This window comes from Zingiber officinale, chromosome 4B, assembly GCF_018446385.1.
Source record: "Zingiber officinale cultivar Zhangliang chromosome 4B, Zo_v1.1, whole genome shotgun sequence".
In the NCBI taxonomy this organism is placed as follows: Eukaryota; Viridiplantae; Streptophyta; class Magnoliopsida; order Zingiberales; family Zingiberaceae; genus Zingiber; species Zingiber officinale.
The window spans coordinates 96,659,175-96,675,374 of NC_055993.1; the positions used below are offsets into that span (position 1 = coordinate 96,659,175).

The 16,200-nt window shown below is 37.6% G+C and overlaps 1 protein-coding gene across 4 annotated transcripts; it reads left to right on the plus strand.

Annotated features, from left to right (window-relative positions):
* The first annotated feature begins 257 nt into the window (after nt 1-257).
* LOC121975625 (protein CHUP1, chloroplastic-like) lies at nt 258-3,901 on the plus strand. Of its 4 annotated transcripts, none has more exons than XM_042527378.1 (6): nt 284-396; nt 520-596; nt 1,454-1,953; nt 2,030-2,136; nt 2,238-2,858; nt 2,938-3,901. In XM_042527378.1, the coding sequence occupies exons 3-6, from the start codon at nt 1,815-1,817 to the stop codon at nt 3,670-3,672; spliced, it is 1,602 nt and encodes a 533-aa protein (XP_042383312.1). In that variant the 5' UTR covers nt 284-396; nt 520-596; nt 1,454-1,814; the 3' UTR covers nt 3,673-3,901. The 4 variants fall into 4 exon arrangements, with proteins under 4 accessions (XP_042383315.1, XP_042383313.1, XP_042383312.1 ...); XM_042527380.1 differs by having other exon boundaries at nt 1,822-1,953; XM_042527379.1 differs by having other exon boundaries at nt 259-596; nt 1,822-1,953.
* Nucleotides 3,902-16,200: the final 12,299 nt, after the last annotated feature.

Genomic DNA, 16,200 nt, shown 5'->3' on the forward strand with positions numbered 1-16,200 from the left:
GTTATGAAAAATATTCATTATAATCTCGGTAATAAATGGTAAGTACTGATTTTATTTAAAATTTGCTAAAATTCTGAATCACAATGAGTGCGTTGAGTTAAAATCGGATTAAATTGAATTGAATTCATCGGACAGGGATCGAAAAAAGGATTACCTCGATTTAACCAAATTAAATAAGATTTGATTTGGTCAGACCGAATTAAATGATTAAACCATTCAATAATCTATTAATTATATCCTAGAACTTTCTTTTCACTCGGGATTTCTCTCTGCTGCCGCTGCACGCTACGCGCGCGGACGCAATCCCTCCACGCTTCGGCCGATCCTTCCTCTTTTTTTCTTCTTATTCTCCCCTGTTTCCTTTCTTCCAGCCATGCACCAAACTGCAAGCAGCAGGTTTTAGAGCAATAACAGTAGTTTTCTTATCTTCTTCCAGCCAGCAAAACAGTTTCTCCCAACTCTCCTCTTCCGGTTTGCCCTTTCTCAACTGCCAAGTATTATTGCTTCTGTTCATTGCAGCAAGTACTCAATTGGTCTTCATATCGACGAATACTTAATTGGATAAGTTCCAGTGACCTTCCGATATATAAAAATAGGTACATCTATCTGTCTAAGTAATTGATGTTATTTTATATTCATGGATTAAAATAGATACTTTTTATTACTTGATACTTATTTTTAGATTTATTTGAATTTTAATACTATTGATATTTCTTATTGTTGATAGTTATATAACAGTTACTTGTAGACCTTGTAATGATACCTAAATGAATTAGCATGCTTCATATTAAACGTTCAAACTAATTGATAAGAAGTGAATTTAAAATCTAATAATTATGGTAAATAAATTAAACATAATAAGGATATTAAACAAAGAAAATGAAATACTAAAAAGTAAAAACTCTTAGCGTAGCATGCTAAGAGTTGTGGTAGCTAGCGTGAATTGCTCATCAATATTTATTTGTGTGATGTGTTAAATGATACATGAATGGATGCATCTACAATACAATAAGATCTTACTATTATCAAGCTCTTAAAGCACAATAGAGAAAGCGGATGTTTTTCATAGGATTGAGCTGAAAGGTATGTTAAGACGCGCCGAATTTTGACCTCAAAATTTCATGTGGCAAATGATAATACTTTATATCTCAACCACCGCAAGAGGACTATTATATTGTTGTTGATGACGATTATATTTGCAAGTATAGATACTCATTTGATAATTCTGTGAACCTTTCCCGGCCAATTGTATTGGAAACCCAGTGGACACTGCAAACTGATTAATAGCGGTTTATTCGAACCACTGTTTTTTCTTTACAAAACAAAGTTTAAAAAAGAAAGAAAAGAAATAGCAAATTTGTGATTATACGGAAGTTACTTGGTGATCGATCTGAATGAATTAAATTTGGGGGAAAAAAAACAGATAAACTTTCCCTTCATCCACAATCTGCAGTATTCCTTGTTGCTATATGCATCCCCACGTAATCCAACCATCGACCTATTACTGAAAACACACTGCATGAGACGAAGCTCTATCCGTCTAAGGCAAAACCGCACCGAATCCGGCAAGAAAAAGCATCTTGTTCATCTTCCCAAGCAACAACATAGAGACGTCTCTCAGCACATAGAATCACCGCAAAACAACTACAAAACCATCTGATCGGAAGGCAAAGATTATTTATTCCGTTGTCACAACTCACAAAATAAGGCAAGATCAATCTCAAACAGATCGACAAAGGAGCGTTTTATATTTAATTTAGTTGTTGCAGCATTTTATATATATATTTGTTTCACGGGTGATGATTCTTGAATGAATGCTAGCTAGAGGAAAGGAAATGTTGCTGGAGATCGAGATGGAGGACGAACGACCATTGCTTCCTCGACTATGCATGGCCGTAGCAATTCATCTCACCAGCTACATCGTTGGCTACCTCAACGTATCCAGCTCCAAAGGTATATATGCATGGTTAATTTGCATGCTTCTGATTCATCTATACGTATGTGATTTGATTTTGATGCATTCTCGTAGTCGAAGGAACGGATGAATCTGAAACTGAGAATAAATCAAACCTCAACAGTCCCACTTTTTCACGCCGAGGCCTCAAAGACGATCTCCTTGCCCTGCAAGATCAAAGAGTAAGAGTTAGAATTACTAGTTGTTAGATTTAATTTTGGTCCTATATAGTCGAGTTTTGTTTTCCCTCGATTATCGTTCTAAATGACCTTAAATTGTAAAGAAAGAAGAACCTCTTGCAAAAATCGTCCATGGAACTCCTTCGACAACAATGAAGATCACCAACCATGACATCGCTCAACAATGTCCTAAAAGCCCAATGGAGGCAGAGGGGCTCCCTTTGCAGGAAGTAGTTGAAGAACCAGATCTCAGGGAGAGGAGCAGGAGCCTTGAGACCGAAATGCTCGAGTGGTATGCATTGAAAGAGCAGGAGGGCGCCATTAGAGAGCTTGAAAATCGACTGAGAACAGCATTGCTAGAGACGAATCGTTTGGCACTCAAGATCGAGTCCCTAAAAGAAGAGAACCAGCGGCTCAAGCTTGAAGCATCAGATTCCTCGAGAACCAAGCGAGAGCTCGAATCTGAAAGGACGAATGTAACGCAAATCAAAAGGAAAATGGAATCTCTTCGCGTTCAGGCCAGAGAGAAGATAGCGTCCCTGGAGAAAAGGATTAACTCGCTGCATGAAGAGGTGGAGCGCAAGGAAAGCAGAGAGACATCTGATGCACTTTATGAGTCGAACAGGTCTAAAGAAGAACTAGAAGAGGAGGCTGCTGAACTAAGACTGAAGAACTCCATGCTGACGAAGGAAAATCTGGAATTGGGGCAACGTTTGGACAAACTGGTAAATGACTCCTTCAAGAATAAAATTTGGTTTAGTACGACTGCTGATCGAAATCACCTTAACTAACAAAATCACGCAGGCAAAAGTCTTGGACGAACTCAACCAATTGAGAGAAGCAAACCAGGAATTGAAGAACACGTTAGAGCAGCTTCGTGCTGACCACTGTGCGGACTTGGAGGAACTAGTCTATCTCAAATGGCTCAACGCCTGTCTGCGGTATGAGCAGGATCATCAGATATCTCTGGGAAGAGCAGAAGCCAAGGATCTAAGCAACTGTTTGAGCCCAAACTCAGAGGAGAAAGCCAAGCAGCTCATACTTGAGTATGCATTTGCAGGTTTTGACAATATTGAATACTCTTCACAGGATGAACCCACAGTCGATGAGCCGTCAACAAAAAAAGACATCCATGCAAGAAAATCAAAGCTTCTTGGCAAACTTAATAAGATGGTAAGGAAAAACGGCAGCAAAGGAACATCTGGTTCGACTCGTTCTAATGATGAACCCGGAAAAGGACTTTGTTTTGACAACATTGCATATTCTCCTGCTACGGAAACAAGGGAGAAAAAGGCGTCTTGGTTTCGAGCTGCTTGTAGATCTGCTTTATTTGGTGCAGATCAGAAGAGGAGTGGGTTAGATCAAGAGGGTAAAGTTGCACGCTGCAAGAGTGACCTGGGCACTTTCTACAATTTCAGAAGAAAGGCGAGAAATAGCATGAATGACCAGATTGATTCATTTCGCCTAGAACTTGATAGCGTACGGATAAATAAGTATGCCGAAGCTTTATTGAGTTCTCGTAGTTCATTAGAAATATAGAGACGATCAGCTTCCTTCCTTCGCTGAAGTTGACTCTGAGGATGTTAGGAATTTGACCTAAAACATTTTCAGTATAGATGGTAGTAATGTCTATCTATGCATTTTGCTCGGCACTGCAGTGCCTAAATATACAACAAACTTGGTTTTAGGTATCAAAAGTGGAGGTTGAATCAGATATAATATGGGACTGTCTTGTATTCTGCTCTCAATAAAGTCGAGGTTTAAGCCTTGCCTGTGCCTCTAATTGTGACCTTCCTCTCACTATCATTTTGTGAAAAGATCACCGGAGATAACCAATGCATTCACAGCTTACTAACTGCATTTGTTACTTCTTTTATTCCCTTCGTATATATGTGAACATTTGGATACAGATAATTCAAAATGGAAACGTATTATTTTTATTCATAAGTATAAAAACAGTTTATAGTTAACTGTATAACTGTATTATGCACTTGCATCTGCCCCGTTCCGAATTACTCATACCTGACTCTGAAACATATAGCAAATTGTAATATTTTTTTTTGGGCCAACAAATGCATCACAGTTAGACGATATTGAATGAGTTCTTAATTCGGTCGGTTCCATTTTCAACCACATCCATGGTCAGAAGATAACGGTCCAACAAGTCCACAAACTCATAAGACTGCTTAGACTCGCATCCGTCTGTGCAGCCTGCTTGTGATGTTCGAACGGCTCATGATTTCCGACCGAAAACATAATTTTCGTCGGTAATATATACCGACGGAATTAATATTCCGTCGGTGATGTTGACAAAAAAAACATTGTACAAATGCCGAAAAATTCCTGACGGAACCTATGGTTCTGTCGGGAAATAACAGCAATACCGACGGAAAATCATTTTCTATCGGTGATTACCGACGAAACTAGCTAGTTCCGTCAGGAACCTATTCATCCTGTAGGTTTCGATAATTTCCGACAGGAAATGTTCCGTCGGTATTCCGACGGAAAATGGAAAAAAAATTAACAGGTTTAGATCGTTTACACGCTGTTTCCATATACATTTTTCAAATATATAAGTAAACCATCACAAACGATGATATCATACAATCCACACATCAAATACAATCTACATCAAATATAATCCACACACATATATATATCATATAACAATCACACACTAATAAAATCTATAAAAAAAAACACATTCCATACAATCCATAGCTAACCAAATCTACGGAATATATATATATGCAAATATCCATATTTAAAGTCAAGTTTACATAATTCATACTGTACTCGAATGTACTACAAATAATACAAGAACGCAAAATAATAAAGAATGTCTTGTAGAAAGTCAAATACAAAATGATCATTTTGATGTACAAATAAACAGTTTGCATATATATATATATATAACGAATTTTATATGAAATGATACCTGAACAAAAATGAGCAAATGATGTAGTGAAGAGCCAATATGTAAATAGGACTAAACGTGACTCCTGAAACATATGGTAATAAAACCTTTAGAAATAAACATGTTATAATATCAAAACAGAATAAATATATTAGCTCACGTTCTATATGATAAATAAAAAAACTAAAGTGTAGTTAAACAAACCTCAAAAAGCTAATGATCACCGTCTGATGGATCTTGAGTCTCCTGTGACTCAGAGGTTGTAAGAAAAGATCTATCTTCTCTTTGGGATTGGTTGGACCAAGAATAAGTACTGCAAGGAACATAAATTTATCTTTCATATACATCCATGGTGATAAATTGTACGGTGTCAATATAACCGGCCAAGATGAATATTGTTGCCCTGACTGTCCAAATGGCTGAAATCCATCTGTAGAAAGTCTCAATCTCACATTACATGGTTTCATTGCAAAAGAAGGAAATACAACATCTAGATGTTTCCATGCAGGTGAATCAGAAGGATGACACATTAAACCTCTATCGTGCTCATGCTCATGATGCCGCATCATATGGCAAGCTGTAGCAGCAGATACGTACAAACGTTGAAGTCTAGCAGTTAACGGAAAATAATACATCACTTTCCAAGTAATTTTTTTCTTCTTCTTCCCTGGTATGCAAGTACCATGCTTATAACGAGGATGTGTATAGATTTTGCATTCACGCAGATCATTGTCTTCATTCCAAAATATCATGCAGTTATTTATACAACAATCAATCTTCTTCACAGGCAAACCTAAACCTCTGACCAATTTTTTTATATTGTAAAAACTATCCGTCATTATGTTATCAGCAGGAAACAATTCTGACATCAACTGACAAATGTCATCATAACATCTTTCTGAAAAATGATGTTCTACTTTCATAGTCAATAACCTTGCAGTAGCTGATAATTGAGAATGACTAGAGGGGATGTCTTTCCACACTTCTCTTTCACTAGCCTTTAACATTTCATATAGTTGCTGATATTCAGGTGTTGGTGCTTCATCTATATTGGAATAATCAACTGCAGCATTCATTGCATCATGAACCATTGATTGCATTGCAATATCAATATTAGTTGATACTTCAGGAGCGGTAACAGTTGTCCTAAATGACGAACCACCAGAAGGTCCAATTGGTTCATATAAATAAGCCTCTCCGTGACAGTATCAATTGTAGTAATTTGACACAAAATCATTTCTACATATATGCATTTTTACAGTATCCTCATCATGGAAAGCTTTATTTTGATATTTTTTTTATGATTGCATGGACACCGTAACTCAGCATCATTCATACATCCAGGGTGACTTTTAGTAAAGTTCATAAACTGTTCAACTTCAGCAATAAAATCATCTCTGATAAATCCTTTTTCTAATTGATTGTACATCCAAGCTTTGTTCATAGATATTTTCACCAAAAAACTAATATATTGAGAACTAGAAATTAACATAGATTAACATACTAACATAAAACAAACAAACAGACTATATTATGTTATAGATTAATATACTAACATAATATATTTCTAAATTGAACCATATTAAATGACATACAGTATAATTTATTAAATTTTACCTAAAGATGTGTAGGTCAACCGGATAAGAGCAGCAAATACAACCTATTTACAAAATAAAAATAATTTAGCTAAAAAGTTATGACAATAAATGACAAGTTCCACGCCGCAACAAGCACAACCTGCCGATGGGCGGCAAAGCTGGATTAGGCCGACGACGGACGGGCACAGCCGCCAACAGCCAGCTGCCGGCAGGTACAGCAGCCAGCTGGCGGTCGGCACAGCCACACAGCCGCCAGCAGGCGCAGGCTGCCGCTGGCGGGCGCAGGCGACCGCCGCTTGTGGGCGCAGGCCGGCGGCAGTTGTCGATCGATGGAAAAACGGAGAAGAGTCAGAAAGGAGGAGAAAACTCATACCTACGATTGGGATCGGGGAAAACGGAGAAAAGTCGATCGCGCGTGTGAGGGAACAAGAGAAGGGGTAGGGGTTTTTTTAGGGAACATTACCGACAGAATTTTAATTCCGTCAGAAAACCCTAACTTTACTAACGGAATCATTAATTTCGTCGGTAAAATCCTTGAGTTACCAATGGAAATTTATTTTCCGTCGGTAAAATTAGGGGTTTTCGACAGAATTAATGATCCCGTCGATAAAGTTAGGGTTTTCCGACGGAATTAAAATTTAGTCGGTAAAAGTATTATTTTTTGTAGTGTCATTACTCAAGCCAATAAATTTATTTATATAAATTGTCCAAAACAATAATGGAAATATTAAATAAGGCATACAATCATAATAATTATAAATATAGTAATATAATAGACTTGGAAATATTATTTTTCCTATTTGATTCATGTCGATCTTGATTGTGTGCCAAATATAATAAATCTCAATTGATTGAAATCAATTAGAGATTATTTCCATTATTGTCATTACCCCCGACAAACTCAACGGAAGTACCTGAACGTTAATTTGAGTGCTAACTTGGTAAAACGTTATCTATATAATGACTTGGTAAATATATCAGCAATTTGATCTTCCTTATAGATACAAGAAACCGAAAGTTGTCAAGTCGCCATACGCTCGCGAACAAAATGAAAATCAATCTTTACATGCTTGGTACGAGCATGAAAAATAGGATTTCCCGCAAGATAAGTTGCTGCACTATTATCATACCACATTTCAGGCGTAGCAGTTGGGAAAAACTGTAATTATGAACGAAGATATTGTAGTCAAATAATTTTTGACGTTGCGTTAGCGATAACTTTATATTCAGTTTCAGTACTTGAGCAAGAGACTGTAGGTTGCTTCTTTGAAAGCTAGGAAACAAGATTTCACCCAAGAAATATAGCATATCCACTAGTAGAACGTCTATCTTCGGAAGATCCAGCCCAGTTTGCATCACTGTAGGCAATCAACTCTCGTGAAAACTGACGATATAAAAGAAGACAATATAGAATAGTATATTTGAGATATCGAAGAATTCTCTTAACATCTTCCCAATGATGTTCTGTAGGAGCTTGCATAAATTGACAGACACGATTCACAGCGAAAGCAATATCGGGTTGTGTAATTGTGACATATTGTAGGGCACCAACAATACTACGGTAGATCTGGGGTCAAACATCAAAGAGGAGGATGAAGGTGCAGTAAAACCACCCTCAATGATTGGTGTGGAGATAGGACATGAACCATCCATTTTCGCTCCTTGTAGGAGCCAGTAATGTATTTGCTTTGAGAGAGAAGATAACCTTTAGAATGTGAGAAAAACTCTATGCCAAGGAAAAAACGAGCATTATCAAGATCCCGAATAGGAAACTCTTAATGGAGATGATGTAGTAAAGTAGTAATGTTGTTTTGGTGACTACCAGTTATTAATATATCATCCACATAAATCAGAACAAATATTGAAAATTCCTCATTACATTTGTAGAATAGGGAAGAGTATGTTTTTCAGCTAGAAAATCCCTGAGTATGAAGTCAAGTACATAGATGATGAACTCATGCACGAGGTGCTTGTCGAAGACCATATATAGACTTCTGAAGTTGACGCACATGTATTGAAAGTTGTGGGTGGATGAATCTAGGAGGTTGCTCCATATAAACAGTTTGTTCAAGGTGTTCATGAAGGAAAGCATTGGAAACATCTAATTGGTGTATTGACCAATTGGAGCTTACAACTATAGATAGTAGCAATCTGATAGTTGTAATTTTGATGATTGGACTAAAAGTATCATTGAAGTCAATACCTGACTGTTGATTAAAGCCTTTAGCAACAAGGCGAGCTTTATAACGTTCAATGGAACCATCTGCACGATACTTAATTCAATAAACCCATTTAGAGCCCACAATATTCATAGATGGGGTACGAGGGACTAAGCTCCGAGTTGCATAATTATGAAGAAAAGCATCAAATTCTGTAGCCATTGCAGCACGCCAATTTGGATCTTTGACTGTCTGTGTAAAACTAGAAGGTTTAACAAAATTTGAAGAAGCAATAAGAACACGTGGAAGAGAATAACGAGTGGAAACTGGTTGACATCGTGCATAAATATCGTTTAAAGGAAGTATCGGCCGAGGAATATCATCATCAGAGCTCTGAGAGATGAGTGGTCAGATGGATGAGAATCAGAACTAGAGAGTGGATCACCACTAGCCGCCAAGTCTACGGGAACTTGTGGAGATGGAGCAGACCCAAGATATTACTATCCCCCTTGCACTTTCAATATGGCCTGATAAATCAATATGTGGGGTTTCTAGTATATTGCTTGGTGATATTAGATAGTTGCCTTGATTATCTGAAGGAGGATCTGAGGTAACAACTACAAATGGAAACAGATATTTATCAAAAGTAACATGTTGAGAAATATATATTTGACTGGTCGAAATATGGAGGCAACGGTACCCATGATGCAAATTACTATAACCAAGGAAAACACATTGTAAAGAGTGAGGGTTTAACTTGTACTTAGAGTAAGGTCGTAGCCCAGGATAACATGCGCAACCAAAGATACGAAAGAAGGAGTAATCTGGAAGACAATTATAAAATCTTTCCAATAGACACTTATTTTGAAGTAGTGGAGTGGGTAAACAATTGATAAGGTAGACTACGGTTTGGACGACATCATCCCAAAATTTAAGTGGAACCGAGGCATGATTAAGAAGAGCTAAGGCAGTTTCAACCACATGACGATGTTTTCTCTCGGCAGATCCATTTTGTTCAGGAGTGTGAGGACAAGAGATTCGATGGATGATGCCAGAGGAAGTAAGATGGCGATGAAATGCTTGATACTTTCCGCCCAAATCAGAATGAAGGGAAATGATTTTTTGATCAAAATAGCGCTCAACTTATTTTTGAAAGCGACAAAAAATATCAAAAAGATCAGACTTTCTTTTCATAGGAAAAATTCAAGTAAACTTGCTAAAATTGTCAATAAAAATAACATAATAAAGAAAATCTTGATTAGATAGAATATGAGCAGGACTCCACACATCAGATTGAATAATTTCTAAAGGCAAACTAGAAGTGCGAGAAGAAGACACAAAAGGTAATTTATGAGATTTTGCTTTCATGCAAGTTTCACATAAATGAGAAGAGGAGGCTAAAGAAATTGGTAAACCATACTAGTTAATGATATTATGAACAACACATAGAGACGGATGACCAAGACGTGCGTGCTAAGAGAATTTATTAGTGCGTTCTCCAACAAACACATTAGTATAGGAGGATTGAAGATGATAAAGACCGTCTTTAATATTTCCTCAGAGTAGAATATTTCCTATTGTGGGATCCTTCACAAGGCAATGATGAAGATGAAATTCAAAGAACACATTATTATCAAGAGTAAAATGACGGACAGAAAGCAAATTTTTAGTAATAGAAGGAACATGAAGAGTGTTGCGCATGCGAAAAGTACGACCATATGAATGAAATGATGTGTTTTCAATGTGAGCAATTTGCAAACCTGAGCCATTGCCTATTTATATTATGTCAGGTCCATGATAAGGGAAAGCTTCTGTGAGAATATTATACTCCGGTGTAACATGATGAGTTGCTCCTAAATCCGGATGTCATCCTGGGATTTCAGGAACTGATGACATTGCATTAGGAGAGATGGAGAGTGAAAATGCTCCAGAATTAGATGATTGAGTATTAGATTGCCAAGATGAGGGAGAGGGGTTGACTTGATGATACAAGTCCTCCTCGAAAATTTGAATCATATTTTTTTTTAACAATTTTGAGCATAATGACCATAGTTGAAGCAAATCTGACAGCGTCCTCGACCTCTACCTCGACCTCGACCCCGACCTCTGAAACCTTCAAATTGATTTTGGTGACCATATTGGGGAGGAGGCTGATTATATTGATCAGGTTGTGGAGCCTTGCTAATCATGTGCGTCGATAAAGATAGAGAATCTGACATCCTTTGAGATTGTATTTGTAGAAGCCTTTCATGAGAGGATAACATACCATGAAGCGTTTCAAGTGACACTTGATTCATGCGAGTCATCACACTGGGAACAAAACTATCATATCGAGGACCTAAACCTGTAAGAACATGCATTAATAGTTCTGGATCAGAGGCTGGATGTCCAATTGCAGCTAAGTTATTGGCAATGGTCTTGACTGATTGCATATAGTCATTAATGGAGGCATTTCCTCGTTGTATAGACTGTAATTGTAGACGAAGTTGGAGAACTCGTGCTTGAGAGTAAGATGCAAAAGAATAATCAAGAGCTTCCCAAACCTGGCGCGAAGTGTTGAGCCCAATGAGCATAGGAAGTATAGACTCATTAATTGATGAAATTAACTAAGTCAAGACTAATTGATCATTCTTAAACCAAATAGTATAGGATGAATCATCTTTTTGATGTGGGGATAAATTACCATCAATATGACCAAGTAAATCATGAACACAAAGTAAAAGGAAGAAATTACAATTTTCATAATAAATAATTATCATGGTCAAGTTTAACGGAGAAAGAAAGAACCATAAGAATTGAAAAAGAAATATTTTGTGATGATGAAGAGATTTCAGTAGACTCGAGAGAGACATTTTTTCTTGATTTTTTTTCCAATTTTTTTTCTTGATTTTTTTCTCACTTTTTTTCATTTTTTTCTCGAGTTTTTTTTTTCATTTTTTTCTCGATTTTGTCCTTTTTTTCTCGATTTTTTTTCTCATTTCTCTCACTTTTTTTCTCCTTTTTTCTCTCTTTTTTTTTCTCAATTTTTTTCTCTCATTTTTTCTATTTTTTTATTTTTTCTCGATTTTTAAAATATCTTTTATCATTTTTTTTTATTTTTTCCCATTTTTTTCTCGATTTTTTTTGTCGTCACCTTTTTTAAGAATTATTTACGATTTTTTTTAATCCAACCGAATAAAAATCTTAAGAGCAAAACCGGAAAGCGAACAGATACGCCAACTAAAATCCAATTTTTTTTCAATGTAGAGAATCAAAAATCGAATTCGTAGAAAAAAATTTATTACAGAAAAAAATTTATTACTGTTGATCCTGTCCGAATCGCTGAATCAATGGACGTTGGGCACGTAGCGCTCTCCTGGTTGCTGGCGTAGATCCCCGACCGGTCGCGTGGACCTTCGTCGAACCTGCAAGGAAGTCGGGCCGGGAAGGGGTTCCCGGCGACGACCCTCCGACGCTCAAGTCAGGCAAGAGGAAATGCAGAAGTGGCTTCGAATACGGGAGAATGTGTACCTCCGGCGAAGTATGAAGGCTCTTATATAGAGCTGTGGGGAGGCTCGGGCACATCTACCGAGGCGTACACGTGTCCTGGTACCATACCTTAGCATGGGCTTGTCAGAGGAACATGCTGTTGGGGATCGGCCGGCCGGCTTGAAGGGGGGTTGGATAGACGGCACCCCCAAATACTCGCTTCTTTCTACAACGTTAGTTTGCGCAGCGGAAATACAAACAAAACAAACAAGCTTAAAGATAAAGGCAAGAAAGAAATGCAAACCAAGCTACACGATCGTTTAACGTGGTTCGGAGATTAGGGCTCCTACTCCACGGCTGTCCGTAAGGTGGACGATCCCGATCCTTCGGTGGATTACTCCCCGGCAAACTTCGGCTAGCTCACGTAGCTCCTTGTGGGTGGAGAAACCTCACCACAACCCTCACAAGAACTCTTTTGACACTAGGGCACAAGTAGACTACTAATAGAGATTAACCACCTCTATTTCGTCAACTCAAACCAAGCTCCCAAGCTTTGGTTTTATAGGCCACGGGTTGGAAAACCCCGCCTACCAGTTGACTGCTAAAACATGCAGTCGACTGACCTTTGTGGAAATTCGACCGTTACATCCCAACGGCTCGATTCCACTGCCAGTCGACTGCACCAGTCGACTGCTAAAACATGCAGTCGACTGCTACAGTACTGCTACAGTAGCGCTACAGTGCTGCTACAGTAAACCCCTAAAACTAGGATTTTACTCCGAGTACAATCTCTCGTGCACTCGTACCCTCACCCTTATGACTCACTTGATGCTTCCTTTGCATCTTTGACCTTTTGCCTTCAAGCTTACTTCCTTTGGCTCTCGTCCCTCGAATGCATTCAAGCCCGCGGCTCGTCCCCAATGCCATCCTTCGCGTATGCCTCGAAGTCGCTTCCCTCGGCCTTTATCCTCGCTGCCTTGTCCACGGTCCCTCAGATGCTCCATCCTTCACCGGACCCGAAGTCATCAACCTGAATCACATGTATATCCTGCAAACCTGCACAACTCAAATACACATATCAAATACAAGGGTGAACCTAACTTAAACCCTTTGCCCAAACACCAAAACACATGGTCGCACGGACCATTGGAATTGCTCCAACAATCTCCCCCTTTTTGGTGTTTGGCAATACGTTTAAGTTAGGGAAAACAAATAGCAAATAAACATGCTAATACAATCAATGGACTTACGATGCCAAGGCTACACACTTGGACTTACAACGCCGAATGGACTTACGATGCCAAGGCTACACACTTGGACTTATAACGCCGAATGGACTTACGATGCCAAGGCTACACACTTGGACTTACAACGCCGAATTGGGCTTACGTTGCCAAGGTTACATACTTGGCAACCGCTGAAAAATGCACAGGGTTTTTTAAGAACCTATCCCAAGGCTCCCCCTACACCTAAGCTCCCATTGAGCTAGGATTTTCCACATAAGTCTTTTTAAGGACCTATCCCAAGGCTCCCCCTACACAAAGGTACTTTCAGGTTTTCCTAACTAAACCTTACTTCTCCCCCTTTGCCTAACATCCAAAAAGTTCTCCAACAATATCCCAATTATTGAAAACTTGTCATCCAAATGACCCTAAACTCATGTATGTATCACCCATGGATCCCATACATCTATATGAGTTGACGGTCAAAATCAGTCTTGAAACACTTTCAGGCTGGTATCAGTCGACTGCCCTAAAACGAGCTTACAGAGACATTCTGTGCTCGTGAACAGTGTTACCAGTCGACTGGTATCTGTACCAGTCGACTGGTACACTATTCATGAAAAAATCAGCCTTTTCTGGCCAACTTCAGAAATGCGCCAGAAATTTCACAGACCTCCAAAAATCCCCAAATTTTGTGGAGAGGTCTATTATATCAATATCTACTTGGGAAAAATATATATATAAATATATCTATCACCAATCCCAAGATTGACACAAAACACAAAACTAGTTAAAAAGTTCAATTGAACCTTGACCTAAAGTCCTAGTTTTGGCTTCCTCTTGATGTATTTGCCCATACTAACCCACAATGCATCCCTAGCATTGTTTTATATGACATCTATACATCCAAAACCAATTATCATGCAATATGACCCTTAGGGTGCGTTTGGTTCAAGTCATCATGTATAACCTTGGTTATGTGATTACCAAGTAATCACATAACCAAGGTTATGGGGAATAAAACATAACCAATATTGTTTGGTTCAACCTAGGTAATGCAACAAAAACTTGTTTGTTTGAAGGTTTTAATGAATACCCTAATTTAATATTTTACCGTATTACCCTCAGTTACAAAACCAACTATACATAATAATAATAATAATAATAATAATAATTATTATTATTATTATTATTATTATTATTATTTATTTATTAATGTTTTTTTACTTTTCTTTTTCTGGTATATTTTTTTACTTTTTATGTGTTTTTTTATTTTTTAATGTTTTTATATTTTTTATATTATTTATATTTATATTTTTTACATTTTTTAATTTTAATTTATTTATTTTATTTTTAAATTTTTTAAAATTTTTTTATTTTAAAAAAAAATAATAAATTTTTAAAATTTTTATTTTTTATTTTTTATTTTTAAAATTTTTATTTTTTAAAATTATTTATTTTTTTTAAAAAATAAATTTTTAAATTTTAAAATTTTCAAAAAAATTTTATAATTTTTTTTTTACATTTTTTTCATATTTTTTCTTATCGGAGGGTATTTTGGTAAAAAAAATTCGTTAACCCCGAAATCAAGAAAAACCTTAGTTTTTTGAGGTTTTCCGATTCCGGGCTGCATGACCCTTTTGCTGACGTGTCGAGCATGAAACATTACTCGGGAATCATCGAATACCTAAATCAAACAAGGTTTTTGTTGATAACCTTGGATGGATAACCAAGGTTATCAAGAATAACCCTGAACCAAACGCACCCTTAATGTCATATTTCCTTGCATGAAACATAATCCATGTGTGCCAAATCCCTAGGTTTGAGACTCAAGTCCGTCTCTAAACCATTTGGCACACTCCATGGCTTCTCTAGACCCCCAAGTAGAACCCACCTGAGATCCATTGGCCATGGGTCCCAAATTGACTCTTTGAGCTCCCCCTAGAGCTCTTTACCTTAGTCACCTCCCTAGGTGACTCATCTACTGTGACCAAACCACAATGATGTCCCTTAGAAGATCTCCTTATCTTCTTAACCTTGGACACATCATCCTTGCCATAATCATATGCAACCCTAGCATATTTCTTTTTATTGGCCTTGGATGACTCTCCCTTGCCCTTATCATATGCCACCCTAGCACATGGTCTCCTTTTGACCTTGGAGGGACTAGATCGGTATCCCAAACCCGATCTATCATTGTTGGGTCTTTGACTCCCCAACACCATATTCAATCCCTTAGATTCAATAGTGAATCTCTTAAGGAATTTTTCCAAACCATCAAGCTTTGCCTTCAAAGCTTGATTCACCCTTTCTAGGTTCCTAAACCTAGAATCAACATGTCCACCTTGGACATTCCTAGACCTACCCTTTCTAGGCATATGTCTCCCCTTCTTGGGATTAATGCCTTGGGTCTCCTTAGGTCTTTCATTTCTAGATTTATCATGCATTGGTCTCCTAGGGTTATGATCTACCTTAACCCTACTTCTATCATGATATTTAAAACCGAAGTTATGCATGGGCAAATAATAACACTTATTTCTAGCATGCATGGGAGTATAAGAATTTAAATTTGAATTAACCTTCAAGTTAGGGCATACCACCCTTACCCTTGAAGCTCCCCCTTGACTTGAGTTTTTCTTCTTCTTCTCTTTCTCCCATTTCTTCAATTTCGCAAGCTTCTTGATTTCCTCCTTTTTGGGGCA